Raw genomic sequence first — 19839 nt, 5'->3', positions numbered from 1 at the left:
AAAACCTTTTTGTGAGGAAAAATGCCTTATCAACTGAAATGAGAATTTTTGCAAATAAACCATGCATTTTGCTCCAAATTCTTCATTTTGAAATATTTAATAAAAGAGTTAATTTTTTTTCAAAACTTTCATTTCATTGCAAAGAGGAGAGACAAATCACTCTTATTTTTTCTTCACTAAGAAAAGATGGAAAATTCCCACTACATTGTTTCCTCACAGGGCCAGGGGAAAAGAAATGAAACATTTCCTACCAAGATGAAAGGAATTTTTCCATGAAAATTTAAAAACCCAAATGCTTCAACATTTTTCACTGATAAAACCAAAATGTTCTCAGAAAAAATTAATTTATTTTTTGAAATGTTTCACCTAACATATTCACCACTGTCCTGCTGATTTCTGCCCGTAGCACCTAGAAGTCTAGTTATGGGCTAGTAGAGATAGATTGACCCCTGCTCAGATACAAAATTTGTATCCACATCCGCAAAACAGCTGTGGATATCACCATCCACACCCGCAGATGCGAACGCTGTTGGCATAAAGCAGATATCTGCGGATTTGCAGGGCTCTAGAGACAGATGATGGAGGTCATGGGACCAGAAGTCAACGGCAGGGGATGCTTTTCCCATCACTTCCAGTCAGATGAAGTGACTGAAGTTAGACTAGTGAATCAGTGACATTATACACTAGGGATTGTCAGAGTGCAAGATAGTTCTCCTGTTTGGTAGGGAGCTGGGAATGAACAGCCCAGAGCTGGTTACACTGCCTGAGTGTTCTCTACATCTTTGAAATCCCCAGCTGCTTCATTAGGGCAGTTTTGGGATGCAAAGAGGCTGGAAGGGGGAATTCCTTGTCCAGCTGCAGACTCTCTGTGTGACCTTGTGCACATGACTTAGCCTACATTGTCCTCACTTCCCTATATGTCAAAAATCCCTTTACTGCTTCACCGGGCCCTTGTGAGAATAAAATCTATGAATGCTGGTGAGATGCCCGACACTGGGGAGGAGCTCGTAAGCACAAGAGACAGTCTCAGATGTGCGCATGTGGAACAGAGTAGTGGGCTCAACTTCTCTTGGAGTCAAATCTCCCTTTTTCTGCCAATGTGCACAGTCCCCTTGAAGCCAGCGGAGCTGCACGTGGGAGGGAGATAAGTAAGATTTCTCAGTGATTGTGCTGCCATGTGTGGTTTGTACAGCACCTAGCACAATAGGGCCCAGGTCCATAACGAAACTCGTGGGTGGTACAGCAATGCAGAGAAATGTTATTAATAAACAAAGAGCACCGACATGGGTTATTATTTATTGTTTGTATTTCCATAGTCTCTGGGAGCCCCAGCCCATTGTGCGAGATGCTGTACAAACACAGAACGGAAAAGCCAGTCCCTCCTCCAAAGAGCTCACAGTCTCAGGGTTTGTGTGAGCAACTATGGGTTTGTCTACACCGGCAGAAGAGGGTGGGGGTACTTAGAGAGGTTTTCAGTGGTGAGCTATACTGACTCACTGCAGAAAGCGCCGTTTCCGCCTGTGTAGACAAGCCCTGGAAGGGAAGGGCAGGAGTGAAGGGGTATGCACAAGAGGTGGCAGGCAGAGGCCTAGGCCACTCAATAATCTTTGCTACAGTGGTGGGTAGAGCAAGCCCCTCTTAGCCCCAGGACTGCAGAGTGAGCATGAGCCAGGGTAGGGGGGCAGGGAAGGAGGGAAAAGCAATCTGCTAGAGTAGGGGAGGGGGAGGCACAGAACAAGTCGTCCCCCCCCCCCCCCCGCCAAGAGGGGTCAAAGTTAAATTTCTGCACATGCCCCAGGGTGAAGATGTTGTAGAGCTGATGGGGGGGGGGGGGCAGTTAGGGATGTTTTCCACATTGACTTGTCTTGAGCATTTGTTCTTCAGAACTATTTTAATAACTCAATGTTGGTAGAAATGACTGTCCAGCCATATCACATGGGTAGGGAACGCGGAGTGACGCCAAGACAGGCTGGGAAGTCAGCCCCAATCCTTGCTTTAATTAGGTGTCAGAATTTTAATGAACAGCTCCTACCAACCCCCTCTACATAAGAACGGCCGTACTGGGTCAGACCAAAGGTCCATCTAGCCCAGTATCCTGTCTGCCGACAGTGGCCAATATTAGATGCCCCAGAGGAAGGAAACACGACAGGTAATCCTCACATGATCCCTTCTCTGTCACCCATTTCCAGACAAACTCTAGCAGACCATTGAATAGCTGGTCATCTTCACAGGCTTGATCCTGGTAAAATCCCACAGAGTGCCGTGGGAGTTTGGTTAGACAAGCAGTGCAGAATCAGGCCCTATTCCCCCGGCATCCCTGTAATATCATAGAATCATAGGGTTGGAAGAGACCTCAGGAAGTCACTGAGTCCAGCCCCCTGCTAAAAGCAGGACCAGCCTCAATTAAATCATCCCAGCCAGGGCTTTGTCAATCCGGGACTTAAAAACCTCTAGGGATGGAGATTTTACCACCTCCCTGGGTAATCCATTCCAGTGTTTCAGCACCTGCCTAGTGAAATCGTTTTTTCTAATATCCAACCTAGACCTCCCCCACTACAACTTGAGACCATTGCTCCTTGTTCTGCCATTTGCAACTACTGAGATCAGCCTCTCTCCGTCCTCTTTGGACCCCCATTTCAAGTAACTGAAGGCTGCTCTCAAATCCCCCCCTCAGATGAAATCAGCCCAAATTCCTCAGCCTCTGCTCATAAGTCATATGGCCCAACCCTCCAATCATTTTTGTTGCCCTCTGCCAGACTTTCTCTAATGCATCCACCTCCTTTCTGTAATGGGGGCACAGAATTGGACACAATACTCCAGATGTGGCCTCACCAATGCTGAATAAAGGAGAATAATCACTTCCCTAGATCTGCTGGCAATGCTCCTCCTAATGTACTCCAATATGCCATTAGCTTTCTTGGCTACAAGGACATACTGTTGGCTCATATTCAGCTTCTCATCCACTGTAATGCCCAGGTCCTTTTCTGCTGAACTGCTGTTTAGCCAGTCAGTTCCCAGCCTGTAACAACGCTTGGGATTCTTCTGTCCCAAGTGCAGGACTGCATTTGTCCTTGTTGAACCTTATCAGATTTCTTTTGGCCAAATCCTCCAATTTGTCTAGATCACTCTGTACCCTAACCCTACCCTCCAGTGTATCTACCTCTCTCCCTAGCTTAGTGTCATCCTCAAACTAGCTGAGGGTGCAATCCATCCCCTCATCCAGCTCATTAATAAAGATATTGAACAAAACTGTCCCCAGAACAGATCCTTGGGCACTCTGCTTGTTACTGACCACCAACCAGACATCAAGCTGTTGATCACTTCGCTTTGAGCCCAATGATCTAGCCAGCTTTCTATCCACCTTACAGTCCAGTTTTCCAATCCATACTTCTTTATCCTGCTGGGGAGAATATTGTGGGAGACTGTATCAAAACCTTTGCTAAAATCAAGTAGCCTAGGCGGGGGAAGGGTTGGCCTTCCCAAATTGCCAGGCATAGCCTCCCCCCCACGCTCTGCTCTCAGAATACCCGCTGCAGGTGTTCTGGGGGTGAAGTGTTGCTGCCCCCAGTGCCTATCCTCCCTGCGCTCTAAGACGGGGAAGCTGGAGCCACTGAGCCTCCTCCCTGCCCAGTGCTCCGGGGCTGGAGAGGCTGGAACTGTGCCATATGCCCTCTTCCCTCCCCGGTGCTCCGGGCCTGGAGAGGCTGCAACTGTGCCATATGCCCTCTTCCCTCCCCGGTGCTCTGGGGCTGGGGAGGCTGGGGCAAGCTTGTGCCCACCCACTCCCCTCCCCTCCCTGTGGTTGGGCGGGCGCGCACGCAGCACACTGCCCTGCCCGCCTCCCCATGAGGGTGGGGACTGGGTGGGGCTTCAGCAGAAGGATTGGGGTTTGTGATGGAGTTGGGGGCTTGCCTCCCCCAGCCTTACTTTCACCAACCGCTCATGGGTATATCACATCGACTGCCTTCCCTATAGTCACAGAGCCAGTTACCTCCTCACAGAAGGCAATCCAGTTGGTCAGACATGTTGACTATTCCTGATCATTTTCCTCTCTTCCTAGTGCTTCAAAATGGATTCCTTCAGGATTCCCTCCATGATTTTTCCAGGGATTGAGTGAGACTGACCAGTCAAATCCCGTGCTATCTGCAATTGCAATTGCACTTTGGCCTTCCTGATGACACCCCTGCATGCTCGAGCAATATATCCCTAGTCATCTGTCAGCATTCTTGTAAACTTCCTTTTTGTGTTTAAGATCACCAAGGATTTTACTGCTAAGCCACGCTGGCTTCCTACCATATTTGCTTTTCTTACTGCACACCGGGATGGTTTGTTCCTGGGCCTTCGATAAGGGTGCTTTGAAATACAGCCAGGTCTCCTGGATTCCTTTCCCTCTCATGTTAGCGTCCCAGGGATCCTGTCCATCACTTCCCTGTGGGAGTTAAAGGATCCATCTGCCACTGAATTTGTCATTTGCTTTCTGCTGCAGACCGGTTTCATGGTCTTAAAGCATCACATTATGCTGATCTTCACAAGGGCTGTAAGGAAATCTCCCAGGTCATCTGTTCTCTGAATATTGGCTGCCAGCCCCCACATGTGCATTAGCGCAAAGAGCAAGGAAGACAGGCACCAGTATGAAATGCCCTTGCTGCACTGAAGCAATAGGTATTACATTGAGCTGAGGGTCTGACCTCTGGCTGCCCCTTCCTGACTTTGCTGGGGGAGGGTGGAAAGAAAACACAGGAAGTCGCTTCCCACCCCATTGCTCCCATGCAGACCCCAGAAATAACGGGGACCTATAGGCACTCATGGAGAAAGGACTGGTACAGTTACTGTTGCTTGCTCCAAAGGAGGCATAGCCAACTAGTTTGAAGGTATGGTCCATCCTTGTGCCACTGGCTCTCTACCGCAAGGAGCACTATGCTAAACTCCCCACTGCAATTCACCTTTATCTGCAAATACAAGGCCCCAAGCACCTCTGCTCAGCGGCTACCGATCTGTGTCCACCCAGACCCTCCCTTCTCTGCCGACAGTTTATTTTTGTGGGTCTGACCCTGAAAGATGCGGAGCAAAGTTCTGTGCTGACATCACTGGGGGCCAAGAGAAGCCCTGCAGCTGGCAGGATTAGTGTCCAACTCGTTAGGTTCCAGTGGTTGGAACTCGGCCGCCCATATCTCCTCTAGAGCCTGGAGCCCCAGCAGCACCTTCTAAAAACTCTTTTCAAAGTGATTTACTTAGTTTTTTAAAGTTAAACACGCAACAAAAGAGAGGCTCAGCAATTCCATCAGTGTTCCCACTTGTGCAAGCCAGAAATGGCTTTCACGTCCTACACAGCACAACGTTTAATGAGCACATGGAGTCAAAATTTTCAATGTGGGCGCCAGAGGGTAGGCACCTAAATCCAGATGTTACCTACATAGGGTATGTCTACACTACAAAGTTAATTCGAACTAACAGATGTTAGTTCGAATTAACTTTGATAGGCGCTACACATACAAACTGCTAGTTCGAACTTAATTCGAACTAGCGGAGCGCTTAATTCGAACTAGGTAAACCTCATTCTACGAGGACTAACGCCTAGTTCGAATTAAGCAGTTCGAATTAAGGGCTGTGTAGCCACTTAATTCGAACTAGTGGGAGGCTAGCCCTCCCCAGCTTTCCCTGGTGGCCACTCTGGGCACCATCAGGGAAACTCTTCTGCCCCCCTCCCGGCCCCGGAGCCCTTAAAGGGACACGGGCTGGCTACGGTGCCCATGCCAGGTGCAAGCCTGCCAGCACCCAGCCAGCAGACCCTTGTACCTGGCACGGCTCGAGCCAGCCACCCCATGCCCCCCAGCCCTCTGCCTCTTCCCGGGACCAGGCTGGCAGCTCCCAGGAGCCTGCCCAGGTCCGCAAGAGGTGGGCACCCACCTGGTCTAGTGCGGAGATCGTGGCCCTCATCCACAACGTCCGCACTAGGCACAGGAAAGTGGCCATCTAGGGCAGGATAGCTGCTAGCCTGGCCACCCAGGAGCAGGTTTGCATGAAAATCAGGGTGGTCCAGTGAGACCCCCGACCCTGAGCCCTGAGCTTAAAACATAAAAACATAAGAACGGCCGTACTGGGTCAGACCAAAGGTCCATCTACCCAGTAGCCTGTCTGCCGACAGCGGCCAACACTAGGGACCCTGGTGGCGATGGACCGAAACAATGACCAAGCCATTTGTCTCGTGCCATCCATCTCCAGCCTTCCACAAACAGAGGCCATGGACACTATTTCTACCCCCTGGCTAATAGCACTCCATGGACCCAACCTCCATGACTTTATCTAATTTCTCTTTAAAGTCTGTTCTAGTTCTAGCCTTCACAGCCTCCTGCAGCAAGGAGTTCCACAGGTTGACTATTTGCTTTGTGAAGAAGAACTTTCTGTTATTAGTTTGTAGCCTGCTACCCATTCATTTCATTTGGTGTCCTCTAGTCCCTCTATTATGGGAACTAATGAAGAACTTTTCTTTATGCACCCTCTCCACATCACTCATACTTTTATAGACCTCTATCATATCCCCCCTCAGTCTCCTCTTTTCTAAGCTGAGAAGTCCCAGTCTCTTTAGCCTCTCTTCATATGGGACCTGTTCCAAACCCCTAATCATTTTAGTTGCCCTCCCCTCTCCCAGGGTATGTCTACACTACCCCGCTAGTTCGAACTAGCGGGGTAATGTATGCATACCGAACTTGCTAATGAAGCCCGGGATTTGAATTTCCCAGGCTTCATTAGCATAAAGCCGGCTCCGCCATTTTTAAAAGCCAGCTAGTGTGAACCCCGTGCCGCGTGGCTACACGCGGCACGGGCTAGATAGTTCGAACTACGTAGTTATTCTGAACTATCTGTACACCTCGTGGACCTCGTGGCACGGGGTTCGCACTAGCCGGCTTTTAAAAATGGCGGAGCCGGCTTTATGCTAATGAAGCCCGGGAAATTCAAATCCCGGGCTTCATTAGCAAGTTCGGTATGCATACATTACCCAGCTAGTTCGAACTAGCGGGGTAGTGTAGACATACCCCCACCCTCTCTCTTCCCCTCTCCCACCTCCTTTTCCCAGTCTCCTCGAGTTTTGTTCAATAAAGAGAGTTTCTCTTTTTGAACACACGTGTCCTTTATTTTGTACATCAGGAAGGGGGGCTAGAGAGGGGTAAGTGGAAGGAGGTGAGGGAGGAATGGGGTACGAGCCCCCAATGGGGAGGACTGGGGTGGCTCTGCGGGCTCCTCGGGGTGGAAGCTCTCTTGCAGCCTCCCGATTGACCCTTCCCCCCGGATGGCAGCCTGCGGCAAGTGCAGCCGGGCTGATGGCCGAGTGCTGTGATGTGCCGAGTGTGGGCACTCAGGGCACTCCAAGCCAGGACTGCTTTGCAGGCGGGGAACCCCTGAGAACTGTCTGTCCGCGGTGGGGGTCAGGACCCTTTAAGCACAGCCCTCGGCTAGCCTGAGACAGCAGCTCCACGCTCTAAGTCCTAATCTGATGCCCTGCCGGCACTGCTTCTGGCCAGCCTTAACCTCGGTTCAGGGTCCACTCAATGTGGACATGCTAGTTCGAATTAGCAAAATGCTAATTCGAACTAGTTTTTAGGTCTAGATGCACTAATTCGAATTAGCTTAATTCGAAGTAACTAATTCGAATTAAGTTAGTTCGAATTAGTGCTGTAGTGTAGACATACCCTTAGCTAGCTGGTTGAGTCACCAAAGGGTGAAATTCACACACCTGTATAGGGAAATTCACATGCCATGAGCTCCTAAATGCCTACATCAGCAATTTGGTGCCTGAAACATGTGTTTACAGCATGTGCTTTACTGTACGTTGAACTGCCTAAACTTTTGGCATTCAAGTTTGCAAACTCTGCCCTTAGACCTTAGCATGGTCTATTTCTTATGAGATCTTTTTGAGGGGAGAGGGGGGTGTAAGTGCCCGAGAGGTAACACACATAGCTTGTGAGGAGAACGCTTTTTCAATAATTAAAAGGATTTCTAGATTTGGCATTTTTAAAACAAATAACTCTTGAATATTTTCACATTAAACAGAGAGCTCAAAATCATTGGACCACTAGCAAAACCTATACACGAAGATGCAAGTGTAAAGAGAGAGACCTTTTGATAGCCAACACCCCTCCTATGACATGCTCACAGGACTAACAGCACTAAAACGAGAGCACAAAGAAGAGGGTGAAGAAGTGATGCCTTAGAGGCATAATACTCTGCACACTTCAGGCTCCATCCTGCCCTGAGGCCCTTCAATCACGGTTCATTCCAGCACCTCCAGGGCTGTAAAGATAGAGCTTCAATAGCACATGCCAGACACCCAGACTGACAAAAAGAAATTGGGATGCTACTATCAAAGATCCACTTTACAGGACACCAAGCAACGGGCTCATAGGACAGATGGCAACAAACAGGCTGAGATGCAGTTTTGAACATATTGTTGGTAAATAACTGGTTTCCAAAGCTAGGACTCTACTATGGCTCACGGATCTTGACGTGTCTTCAAGAGGATGAACCGCCTGCAGGGGAGCAGCTGCAGGCATTACCGTTGCAGGCATGATACCTTTAGGAGAGGGAGAGGAAGCACAGTCACTCGCAGAACTGTAGGAGAGGTGTAGCTTCTGCTACCTTGTGATGCCTCCTACCGCTAGTTAGTGTAAGGAAGGGGCCCCATTTGCAGTGGTCCTTACCCATGTTAGCACTGGGCCACCCCTCCTGCCAAAGGGAATGTAATCACCTCAATTACGACTGCTGCCTGCCTGGGAGGAGTGCAAAGGGGGACATCCTACTCTTTCAGCAGCCTCCGAGAACAACCATAAACCTGCCCTTTATTAAGCATTCCAAACAGAATTGACCTGCTCCCACCTGATACATTCTAGCCAATGCATCCTCAGAATTAGTCACAGTATCAAAATATGGACTGATCTGATTTCGAGCTGTTACAATCCGTTGCATTAGCCAGCACCCCAGGGCTCTGACTCTATGTATGTAAATAATCTCAATATCCACTTACTTGATATGGTAGAACAGAGAAGAGTTCAGCACTTTGGCAGCTCCTACATAATTCAAGGACACAGTTTACCTTTTATTCCTACCATTAAAAACAAGCAAGCAATGGCAAAGGCAAAAGATATTTCTGTTTGACCCAAACCAAAAAGCAAGCAAACAAAAAAAGTCAAGAAAATATTTAATTAAAAGGGACTACCTGATTTTTGGGAGCATCTTAAAGAAGCTAGATTTTTAGAGGGCAGGTACTCAGTACATTCTGAAAAATCAAACCCCTAAAGGGCATGTCCAGTTCAGCTCTCCCCCCCCTTAAATATTGAAGCACCTCAAATCACTAGTTGCTCTGGCAAATCTTTGGCAAATTCCACAGTTCCTTTGTCCTTCGCACTTCCTACTGTACCTAGCTATTTCACAATATAGAGGTACCTATTGTCACATGCAGAGCATTGACACCAGTCAATAATAACTGGAGCCCACATTCAATCCAGTATCGGTGCCAATCTCAGAACAAAACAGAGGGCTCTTACTCTCCTCCCCCACAGATAACCTGCTTAATACTCAGACATTTCCTACAAGCATCTGACAGATACATATTCATTTTTGACTTTTGCTAATAGTAGGTATCAACAGCCCTTTCGGAGATTTTTTTCTATTTAAAATGTTTAGCTTAACATTTTATTGAGAAACTTAGGGCCCATTCTGCTCTCACTTTACTATGGCTCCACTGACTTCAAAACATGTCACTGCTGCTTTATACAAATATGAAATTAGTATGAGGCTCTTGTACGCCATGTTTTCTCATTACAGTGTATAATTTCCAATAGTGCAAAGTGAGCGTGAAAACAATTCCCCCCAGAGGGGCATTGTTTTACACCCAGTTTTACTCCAGGAGGAATTCCATGCCACCTTGGCACATACAGGTTTTGTGTGTCTGGCAGATTTTATGTTCCCTGTAGAAAATGCATTGTCCCAAAGAGGCACGGCAGTTACACCTTTCACCCACCAGAGACTATAGTGGTGCCAGAACAGAGGGTAGCTGGTGCAGGGCATCCAAATACAGAGAGGCTATGTCTAGACTGGCATGATTTTCTGCAAATGCTTTTAATGGAAAAGTTTTTCTGTTAAAAGCATTTGCGGAAAAGAGCATCTAGATTGGCACGGACGCTTTTCCGCAAAAGCACTTTTGCGGAAAAGTGTCCGTGCCAATCTAGATGCGGTTTTGCGCAAGAAAGCCCCAATCGCCATTTTCGCCATCGGGGCTTTTTTGCGCAAAACAGTTTTTAGCTGTCTACACTGGCCCTTTTGCGCAAAAGCATTTCCGGAAAAGGGCTTTTGCCCGAATGGGAGTGTGAAAGTATTTGCGCAAGAAGCACTGATTTTGTACATTACAAAGTCAGTGCTCTTGCACAAAATCAAGTGGCCAGTGTAGTCAGCTGGCAAGTCTTTCCGCAAAAGCAGCCACTTTTGCGGAAAAACTTGCCAGTCTAGACGCAGCCATCAGGAGCATCCAAATATGGAGAGGGAGGGAGAGAGCCTGCTTTCCTCACAGTGCCCTGCTCACAGGCCAGTTGAGCAGGCACAGGATATGGGGGAACAGGCACAGCAGGGCACACTGGGCTGCTGAGGGGACACAGAGACAGAGGATCAGACGTGCTACTGAGGGTACAGAGTGGGGTTGGAGCTGAATGGAAGTGGGCATAGCAAAGGCCACTGGTACCTGTGGGGGAGGGATGACAGGGAGGGACACCCAGAGGAACAGGGAGAGGCATGATGGGAAACCTCATTTAGCAATTAGAGTGTTGGCAGGGGGACAGCGCACCTCCTGAGAGCTACCACAAGTCACTTATGGAAGTGGCAGTGGAGGGACACATGGGGATGGGGGGAGGGGTGCCTGAGTGGAATTCAGGGATGGGGAAGGAGGGATGCAGGGACCCATGGGTACAGGGAAAAGGAGATGTACATGAGGATCGGAGAGGAAGGGTGGCTGAGTGGGGGTGCAAGGACACATAGGGATAAGGGAGGATGGGGGAGGGGTGCAGGTGTGAATAATTGAAAAGGGGTGTGATTGTATTGTATTATTTTGACAACATTTGCAGATTTTTTAATATTTTGGCACAGAATTCCCACAGCACATGGGCATATGGCTGCCAAGGCCCAGGGCAATGACGAATCAGGGCCCAGAATGTGTAGCCTTAGTTCATAAGAAAGAAAAATCTATCACATCCGTGATTTTCGAGCTGAATGCCAACTGCACTTTTATCCACTACCAGCAGAAACAGGGAGGAGCTGAATTATGTATCCACGGTAGATTCACATAAATTGTTGCCCATGCTGCTATGTGACAGGTGTCATCTGTAGAACCCGTGAGACGAGCTAATTAGCCACACTCCCTTTGCTCGAAACACGAAGCCTTCCTATTGGGGGTGAGGAGACAGAGGAATTGCAAAATTCTCTTTGTCACCAATCCCCCTCCCTCACAGTCTTGCTCTGAGGACTCTAGAACCCTAGTTTCCTCCAGAAAACAGCATCAAGGGACAGCTCTGATTTCAAAAGGAACTCCGTGCTCCAGTTGGACTAGACAATGCACGAGTACTTCCAGCCTGCCCCCTCTTTGCTACGGTTCATTTTCATTTACAATACATTGTACTTCTTCAAACAAACACCTTACAGCCGCTACATTTTATTCCAAACCACAGGGAGGCCCGTTTTCATGTGAAGCCAGGCATGAATTGCATTCTGAGAATCCAAAGAGAGATCAAACCAAGGGGGACAGGTGACTTCACCAGTTCAGAGGAAAATCTGCAGCTTATGTACAGGGGATTCCCCAGCAGCCAGCAAGCACTTCAATCAAATGCATTTAACACAGCAGTGACAAAACTTTGCCCCACCCACCAACTGCAGGATCCTGTGGGTTACACCCCTCCGCATCAAATGAAGCCCATTGCAGAGGTTTGCTTTCATCCCAGCTGCCTCCTGCTCCTATACATCTGGAGCAAATCATGCTCCAACCTGTAACCTCTGCAGGAGACACCTTGGGATTACAGGCACAGCACAGGCTGAACCTCCACTCACAGGCCATGCTCCCACCTAGTTGATTTCATTGAAAATATCAGGGGCTCCTATAAAGCCTCCAGCCCAAAGCCCCACTGGTTCTTAGTGGCTTGCAGACAGTGTAAAAATGACCAGCATGCTCATTAGCCCAGCATGTAAACGCATACAGTTACAAAGAAAGGGGAAGGGGAACTGAAATGGTGATTTGTTGGCGAGGCTGCCCTGATGGGAGGAGCCCTCAGAAAGTTCTGGAAGCTGCAGACCCAGTAGTGATTGTTACTGAGTGTAGCTAGTGGGAGATGAAATGATCACACACACCAAAGGGAGATGTATCTGGGGTGAGGTTGTGGGAGGATGGCAGGAAATATCCCCTGGCTTCCCCCCAACAAATAAATCACCAGGCAGAGAAAGCTTGTGGTAGAGTGGAAGATGGGAGAGGGGGGAGCATAATGAGTGGAAGAGAGTACAGGAGATAGGGTGAGGAAGATGGATGGGGTGGACAGAGGGCACTGACTGTGGTGCTGGGCAGATGGACAGAGGATTGTGGGAGGGTGTGGCAGAGGGATGACTGAGGTTGGGGTGGGGCATTGAGCAACTGCAGGGAGGGGAGGAGAGAAGAGGGGGACTGGACAGAGAGGTACTGGAGGGGGGCACTAGGGCTGGGTTCTGGGCAGATGGACAGAGAGGACAAGGGCAGGCCAGCAGGGAGCTGGGTAGATGCAAAAAGCATTGAGGCCCACTAGGGAGACAGACACCAAGGATTGGTGCACGGTGCTCGGCAGATGGATAGAGGATGGAGAAAGGTTGTTGTGAAGGGGTTGGAACAGGGTGACAGTGTGGGGTGCTGGCATAGCTACAGTAGTGACAGCGGTGCAATGCCAGGCACACGATGTTATGGGGACCCAGCCGGATGGTGCGGTGCTCCAGCAGTTCTCTGGCTCATGGCCCACAATGCCACTCCTCGCTCAAATTCAGTCCATGCCACATGAGTGCAGGGTGGGCGATGGGAGTGGGCGAAGCCTCTGAGAGGCTGGGATTGGAAGGAGCCCCCCACCTCCAACCTGGCATAGGAGCAGAGTGCTGAGTTGGAGCGGTGGCCAGGAAGGTCCTGTGGTGAGAGGGGGAGGGTGGACTGTGGGGGAGGGGAGGGAGTCGGGGGAAGCCATGGGGTTAGTTGTGCAGGCTGTGGAAGGACTTGGGGATATTGAAGGGACCTCCAAACCTATTCTTGCACCAGGGCCCCTGCGGCCATTTTATGCCACCAGGGCAGAGTGCTGGGAAAGGGATTGGGTCAGGACGGCAGGATGTTGGCTGGGCACAGACAGATGGGAGGAGGGGCACTGGACAGATGGACGGCGGAAGGGCAGGGCGCTGGGCAGACACAGAGAGGATGGAGGAGGGGTGTTGGGCAGTTAGAGGAGGCTGGGACGTGGCTCTGATAGAGAGAAGAGAGGAGGGGTGTTGGGCTGGTGGACAGGGCTGAGGCAGGGCACTGGGTGGACACAAATAGGAGGGAGGAGGGGTGTTGGGCAGGTGGGTGAGGTGGGGGCAGGAGGCTGAGAGGATACAGAGAGGACAGAGGAGGAGCAATGGGATGGTACTGGGACAGGGTGATGGGTGGACACAGAGAGGATGGAGGGGGGGTGTTGCACAGGTGAACAAGGCTGGGATAGGACTGACAAAAAGGACAGAGAAGGGACATTGGGCAGGTGGAGGGAGCTGGGGAAGGGCGCTGGGCAGACACAGAGAGGATGGAGGGGGGATGTTGGTCTGGTAGATGGGGCTGAGGCAGGGTGCTGGGCAGACACAGAGGATGAAGGGGGGTGTTGGGCTGGGGCAGGGTACTGGGTGGACAGAGGACGGGGGGGTGTTGGGCTAGGGCAGGGTGCTGGGCGGACACAGAAATGGGGGGGTGTTGGGCAGGCAGACGGGGCTAGGGCAGGGTTCTGGGCAGACACAGAGGATGGAGGGGGGTTGGACTGGGGAAGGGTGCTGGGCGGGGAGGAGAGGGGGCTGGGCTGGGCACTGAGTGGACACAGAGGATGGAGGGGGGTGTTGGGCTGGGACAGGGTGCTGGGCGGGCACAGAGGATGGAGGGGGGTGTTGGGCTGGGGCAGGGTGCTGAGTGGACACAGAGGATGGAGGGGGGTGTTGGGCTGGGACAGGGTGCTGGGCGAGCACAGAGGATGGAGGGGGGGTGTTGGGCAGGCAAACGAGGCTGGGGCAGGGCACTGGGTGGACAGACAAGACAGAGGAGGGGTGTCAGACAGGGCTAGGGCAGGGTGCTGGGCGGACAAGAGGACAGAGAATGGGTGTTGGGCAGGTGGACAAGGGGGGATGTTGCGCGGCCCAGAGACACCAGTTGCCAGGCAGACACGCCCAGAAAATGGGGGTGCTAGGTAGGGGGTGCTGTATTTGCCTCTCACCTGTAGGAGCTGGTCACCCCTGCTGCCACTTCCTCCCTGATCTGCCAGTTGAGGGCATCCACCGCTGCTCGCCCTTTGCCTCCCTCCAAGGGCGCCGAGGGCCCGGGCTGTTGCTGCTGCCCCCCATCCTCCACCACTTGCACCCTCTTCTTGCTCTTTGACTCTCGCCCTTCCTCAGCCCTGGCTGCCTTGGGCGGCTCCTCCTTGGCCCGTTGCTCTGCCTCCGCCTCCTTCTTCTCCTGCCCCGGCAGCAGCTTCCTCTTCTTCTCCTCCCCGGGGGGTTTCTCCGGGGGGCCCTTCTCCGGGGCAGGCTTGGGGATCCAGGGGTGGTCCCCTCGCTTGGGGATGGGCCAGGCTCGGAAATCCTTCTGGTACTGGCTCTCCGACTCGAAGGGCGTGTCCGAGGGCTGGTACTCGCTCTTGGGCTTGCAGCTGGGCTCGGGCCGCTGCGACTTCCAGTGCCTGTAGTCCTGGCGCATCACCGAGTCGGCCGGCAGCGGCTGCTGCCCGAGCCCCGCCTTGTGGTCCCCCGCCGCGGTCGCCCTAGCAACCGCATCCAGGTCGCCGCCAAGGATGCAGGGCTGGGTCTCGATGGCCGAGGAAGGGCGCGGCGGGTGCGGGCTCCCGTGCGCCGCGGGGCTCTCGGTGGCCTCGGAGTATTTGGTGAAGACCAGGGGGACGGCGATGTCCGCCTTGTCCAGCTGGTTCCAGAAGCGGGCGATGCAGCACGCCCGGGTGATGCAGGGCCACGCCATGATGCGGCCCCGCGCTGCCTCGCTCGCCGCTCCGGGACAGCCTGGCACCGACCGCCGCTCGCTCCCGCACCGCCCAGGCCAGCGGGGATGCGGGGCTAGCTCAGGATCCGGCGCGGGGGGGTCCAGACGCCTGGCGGGGAAAGCTGTGCGGGGGGAGAGGGGGACACAATCACTGGCTGCTACTGGGCGACCGGGATCTCCAAGGCTCCTTGCTCATCCGGGAGGGCGAGGAGCGGAGCGGGGAGCCCAGCCCAAGCGCCGGGCAAAGGCAGGGCCAACGCGCCTGGGTCCAAGTCCTGGGCGACCTTAGGCCAGTGCCCGGCCGCGGTTAAGCCATGGCGCGTAGCGGAGCCGCTGCGAACCGCGGGGCGCTGGCTGCCGGCGCCCCCCGCGTCTCTCTCCCGGTCCGGCTTCGCTGGCGATGGGCGGGCGCGGCGGATCACGGACGCGGCTGGAGGAGCAGCCGCTCCAGAGCCTTCATCTGCGCGGAGTCGGGAGCCGCGCCGCTGCGGCTGCGGAGAAAACGCGCCCCACCCAGCCCCGCTGTCGGCAGCGCCGCGCAGGGAAGGATGCTGCGGGGGGCGGGGGGCGATGCGGACGGATCACCTGCCTCTGTAGCGCACAGCGCCTGCGGAGTGGGCTGGGAGCCCTGTTAACTCTTCCCTCCCTGGGCCCTGGCGGGAGGAGCGTGTGGCGCACAGCCGCAGAGACCCGCGGTGGGGAACCTTTGTTTTTTTGAGGGGGGGGGGCGCTGACCCACAGAAAAATCAGTGGGGGGAGAGGGTTCACACAAGTGAGAAACAAACAAACAACCCGCCTTTCTGGTGTGGCCCCAGAGGAGGAGAAAGCTCCCCACATCCATATTTCCCTCGCACACCACAGCCTAGGGGGTCCAGGCTAGTAGATTTTGTGTGCACCAGCAGGGACTCTCCGGTGCTGGAGGGGGGAGCCCCAAGCCTCAGGGGTTGGATCCAGGGAAGCTGGGGACCACATTCAGCCCCCCCAAGGTCTTAGGTTCCCCACATCAGCATAGACCCTGGTCTACAGCCCACAGCATCAGACATATCAGAAAACGCTTAGAGCCAGCCTTGTTTTTCACACGCTGCAGGAGTTGTTTTGTGGCTAATATGGTCATGGCTGCTGCAGAAGAAATTGACTCCCCCCCCCCCCCCTTCCCTGCCTCTCTCTCATCCAGCTGGTCCCTAATTCCAAACTGCTTTGCAAAAGGCTGGACAGCACCAGGGAGAGTGTACTGTCCCGCCCATTTTCAGGACTCAAAAACTTTGGACAGAGCCCCACCTCCATGCCGAAGAGCAATGCGGAGAATGAAGCAACAAACAAATTAATCCTCTTTAATTCACCATGCTATGCCCAGCTATAGAACTGGACTGGAGGGGGGGGGGGGGGGGAAGGGGAGAGAAAAGGAGGATTGGTAGGTTTTAAAGCCTTGGGGTCTTTTAAGAAAACTCGGATTGCTAGAGCGACTTACTGGGCAGATTGTTCCAGTTTCCTATTTCTGAGTGTGGATTTCAGTTCTCATGGGTCCCTCCCTTCATAGAAAAAAGTCACAACAAACCTGCTCAGGTCACAGAGCCACCTTAAAGCAAACACTGTCTAGACTAGAGCTAAAAAAACCACCCAAAGCCCCACCACATACAACTCAGATCCTTTGTAGGGGACAGAGGGAGAGACTAATAAGGAGGGAAAAGATTCAGCCCTCCCCTCAACTCCAATTGGTGCTGACTCACTTCTCCTTCCCTTGTTGGCTCAAGTTCTGCTTCCCTAAGGATTCTGCTTCCCCTGCCTCTTCCTTCAACTCTCTCTTCTCCTCACTTCCCACCCCACTCTTCTCTTCCCTACTTTTCAGATACCTTTCTTTTTGGGCTACTTCTCCAAGATCAAATCCTGTTATGCCACAATTTTGAGCCTGTTGATATTTATGCTCTGATCTAAACACATGCATAAGCTTACACCAGGGCTCAACCTTGACCTTGGTCTCTAATACTGTTACTTGTATCCCTGCTCAGTTTTTAAAAAAATCATTACAGAATGGGGGAGAAAATGGCACTGGGTTCATCCAGATTTCTTGCAATTAATGAGCAAAATACGATAAGAAAATGATTCTCACCATAATAGGCAAGTGCCTGAAATTTGTGGTACTACAGCAAGAGCAGTCAGTTGCTATTTCACTGTATTATTAATAGTAATGCTAACAATGTTTTGTACTCCTATAGCACTTTCAGTCTACAATCTCAAAATAATTTGCAGACATTCGCATTATAGGCCCAGATTCTCTGAGGTTTAAACAGAGTTTAAAAAAGAGCTAGATAAATTCATGGAGGTTAAGTCAATAAAAGGCTATTAGCCAGGGGGTGAGGAATGGTGTCCCTGGTACATGATTGTCAAAGGCTGGAGATGGATGGCAGGAGACAAATCGCTTGATCATTGTCTTCAGTCCACTCCCTCTGGGGGCACCTGACACTGGCCACTGTCAGCAGACAGGATACTGGGCTAGATGGACCTTTGGTCTGACCAGTATGGCCATTCTTATGTTCTTAAGATATTTATGTACCTAACTGCCATTTATTTCAGCAGAGGAAAGGCACATAAATACTTTTAAAGATTTGGGCCTTAATCCTCATCCTACGTAAATGTATGTAACTGATTTAAACAGAGGGGTATGTGTACACATACACATATACATCTGTTTGTATCAATCACAGATATACAGGAAGTCCCCAACTTATGAACATGTCGCGTTCCAAAAGTTTGTTTGTAAGTTGGTTGTTTGGAACTAAGAACATATTTTCCCATAGAAACAATGTTATACATGGTAGTTAGGTTTCCAGGCTAGTGTACAAAAGGGTTAGGGTTAGGGTTAGGGCCTATTTAACCTATTTAACCATGATGAAGCTGAAATTCTGCACATTTGCAATAAAAATGGAAGTTTAATTAGAGGAGGAGGAGGCAGCAGGTGGAGATACTGAAGGGGATTTCCCCTTGCTGCAGCCACCCCCCAGGCTCTTCACTGGCTCCTGTAGCTCCTCTCAAACCCAGGCTCCACCATCTCTCTTGTTTGTATATGTGGATGTGTGTAAATCAGATGTTTGTAACCGGCAGAGTCCCTGTATGCAGAGTCCCTGTATATAAACAACAGCTGCCTCTTTATAGGGATTCCCCTGTTTCTGCTTTTACATAAAGCAGAGTTTAAAAGGAGGTGAGAGAGGGTTTCCTTATTGTTATGAATGAAATAGTAGGCTTTTCACTCTCTCATACTGAAATCAAAGTAATTGCAAACAAACCGCAGGTCTCCACTGCCTGGATGTGATTCTTGTATCTCCTTTGTTATGACTTTTTAAAATAATAGCTAAAGACAGATTGCACGGCCCCTTACAGCCAAATAAAAGCAGTAGCAGTACATTGCTCTCAAAGTCAATTATAGGCTCTGTAATGGGGTCGTACTACTTTGTAGTACATTGAAATCTTCCCCACAGTAAGGACACAGACCTCTGACTTTGAAAAATCGGGTGATCAGACATTGACCATAATAGATTCGGCCTTATCTTGTAGTGTGTCGTTGGTCTGAATTTACTAAAGTCTGCCTTCCTGAAATCTATTCTCTTTATTTTGTTTATTCTGCTATCTTCCCTTCCACCATTCCTTAGAATAATGAACTCTATCATTTCATGATCATTTTTACCCTTTCTATTTTCAATTTCTCAACCAGTTTATTCCTATTTGTCACAATGAAATCTAGAACAGCCTCTCTCTTAGTTGCTTTCTCCATCTTCTGAAATAAAAAAATGTGTCCAATGCATTCCAAAATTTATTGGACAAACTGTTGTATTTTCCCAACAATATGTCTGGGTAGTTGAAGTCCCTTACCTCCACCAAGATCTGTGCTTTGGATGATTTTGTTTCTTGTTTTAAAAAAGCCTTGTCCATCACTTCTTCCTGGCTACATGGTTTATAGTAAATCCCTACCATGATATCACCCTTGGTTTTTATCACTTTTATATGTTCCCACAGATTTCAGCACGTCTGTCTCTTACTCAGCCCAGTGTCTACCACTGATATATAAGGCAACATCTTCTCCCTTTCCCTGTCCTTCCTGTGAAAGCTGTACCTTTCTACACCAATATTCCAGTCATGGGTATTAACCCACCAACTCTCTGTGATGCCAACTATGTCATACTTGTGATTATTCACTAGTATTTCTAGTCCCTCCTGTTTATCCCCCATCCTTCTTGCATTGGAATACATATAGCTAAGATACAGATTTGATTTGCCCCCATGATCTCTCTTCTCTCTCCCTTATCCTTGCTATAATGGGCCATGCTCCCACCAGATTCCCACCCTTCTTCCAAGTCCCTATGTTTTTAACTTACCTGTGGGCTTTGGTTTTGTGCCCCAACTGAATCTAGTTTAAAGCCCTCCTCACTAGGTTAGCCAATTGGTATCCAAATATCTCTTCCCTTTCCTTTATCAGTGGACCCATCTCTGCTTAGCAGTCCTTCCCAGAACAGCAGCATCCTGTGGTCAAGGAAGCCAAGGAGTTAGGAACCTTGTGGTCTATCTCCATTCCTGCCACTGAC

General features: G+C 50.7%; 1 protein-coding gene across 1 annotated transcript in view; it reads right to left on the bottom strand.

Moving 5' to 3' along the window:
• Nucleotides 1–15851, bottom strand: part of MAP6 (microtubule associated protein 6) — a 75565-nt gene extending 59714 nt beyond the window's left edge. The window contains exon 1 of the mRNA XM_006133575.4: nt 14490–15851. Coding sequence (XP_006133637.2) covers nt 14490–15244 — 755 coding nt within the window. The 5' untranslated portion in view covers nt 15245–15851. The remainder of the gene's footprint in view (nt 1–14489) is intronic.
• Nucleotides 15852–19839: the final 3988 nt, after the last annotated feature.

This window comes from Pelodiscus sinensis, chromosome 1 (genome assembly GCF_052426305.1).
Source record: "Pelodiscus sinensis isolate ZL-2025 chromosome 1, ASM5242630v1, whole genome shotgun sequence".
Taxonomy (NCBI): Eukaryota; Metazoa; Chordata; order Testudines; family Trionychidae; genus Pelodiscus; species Pelodiscus sinensis.
This window is presented reverse-complemented; position numbering and strand designations above follow the sequence as displayed.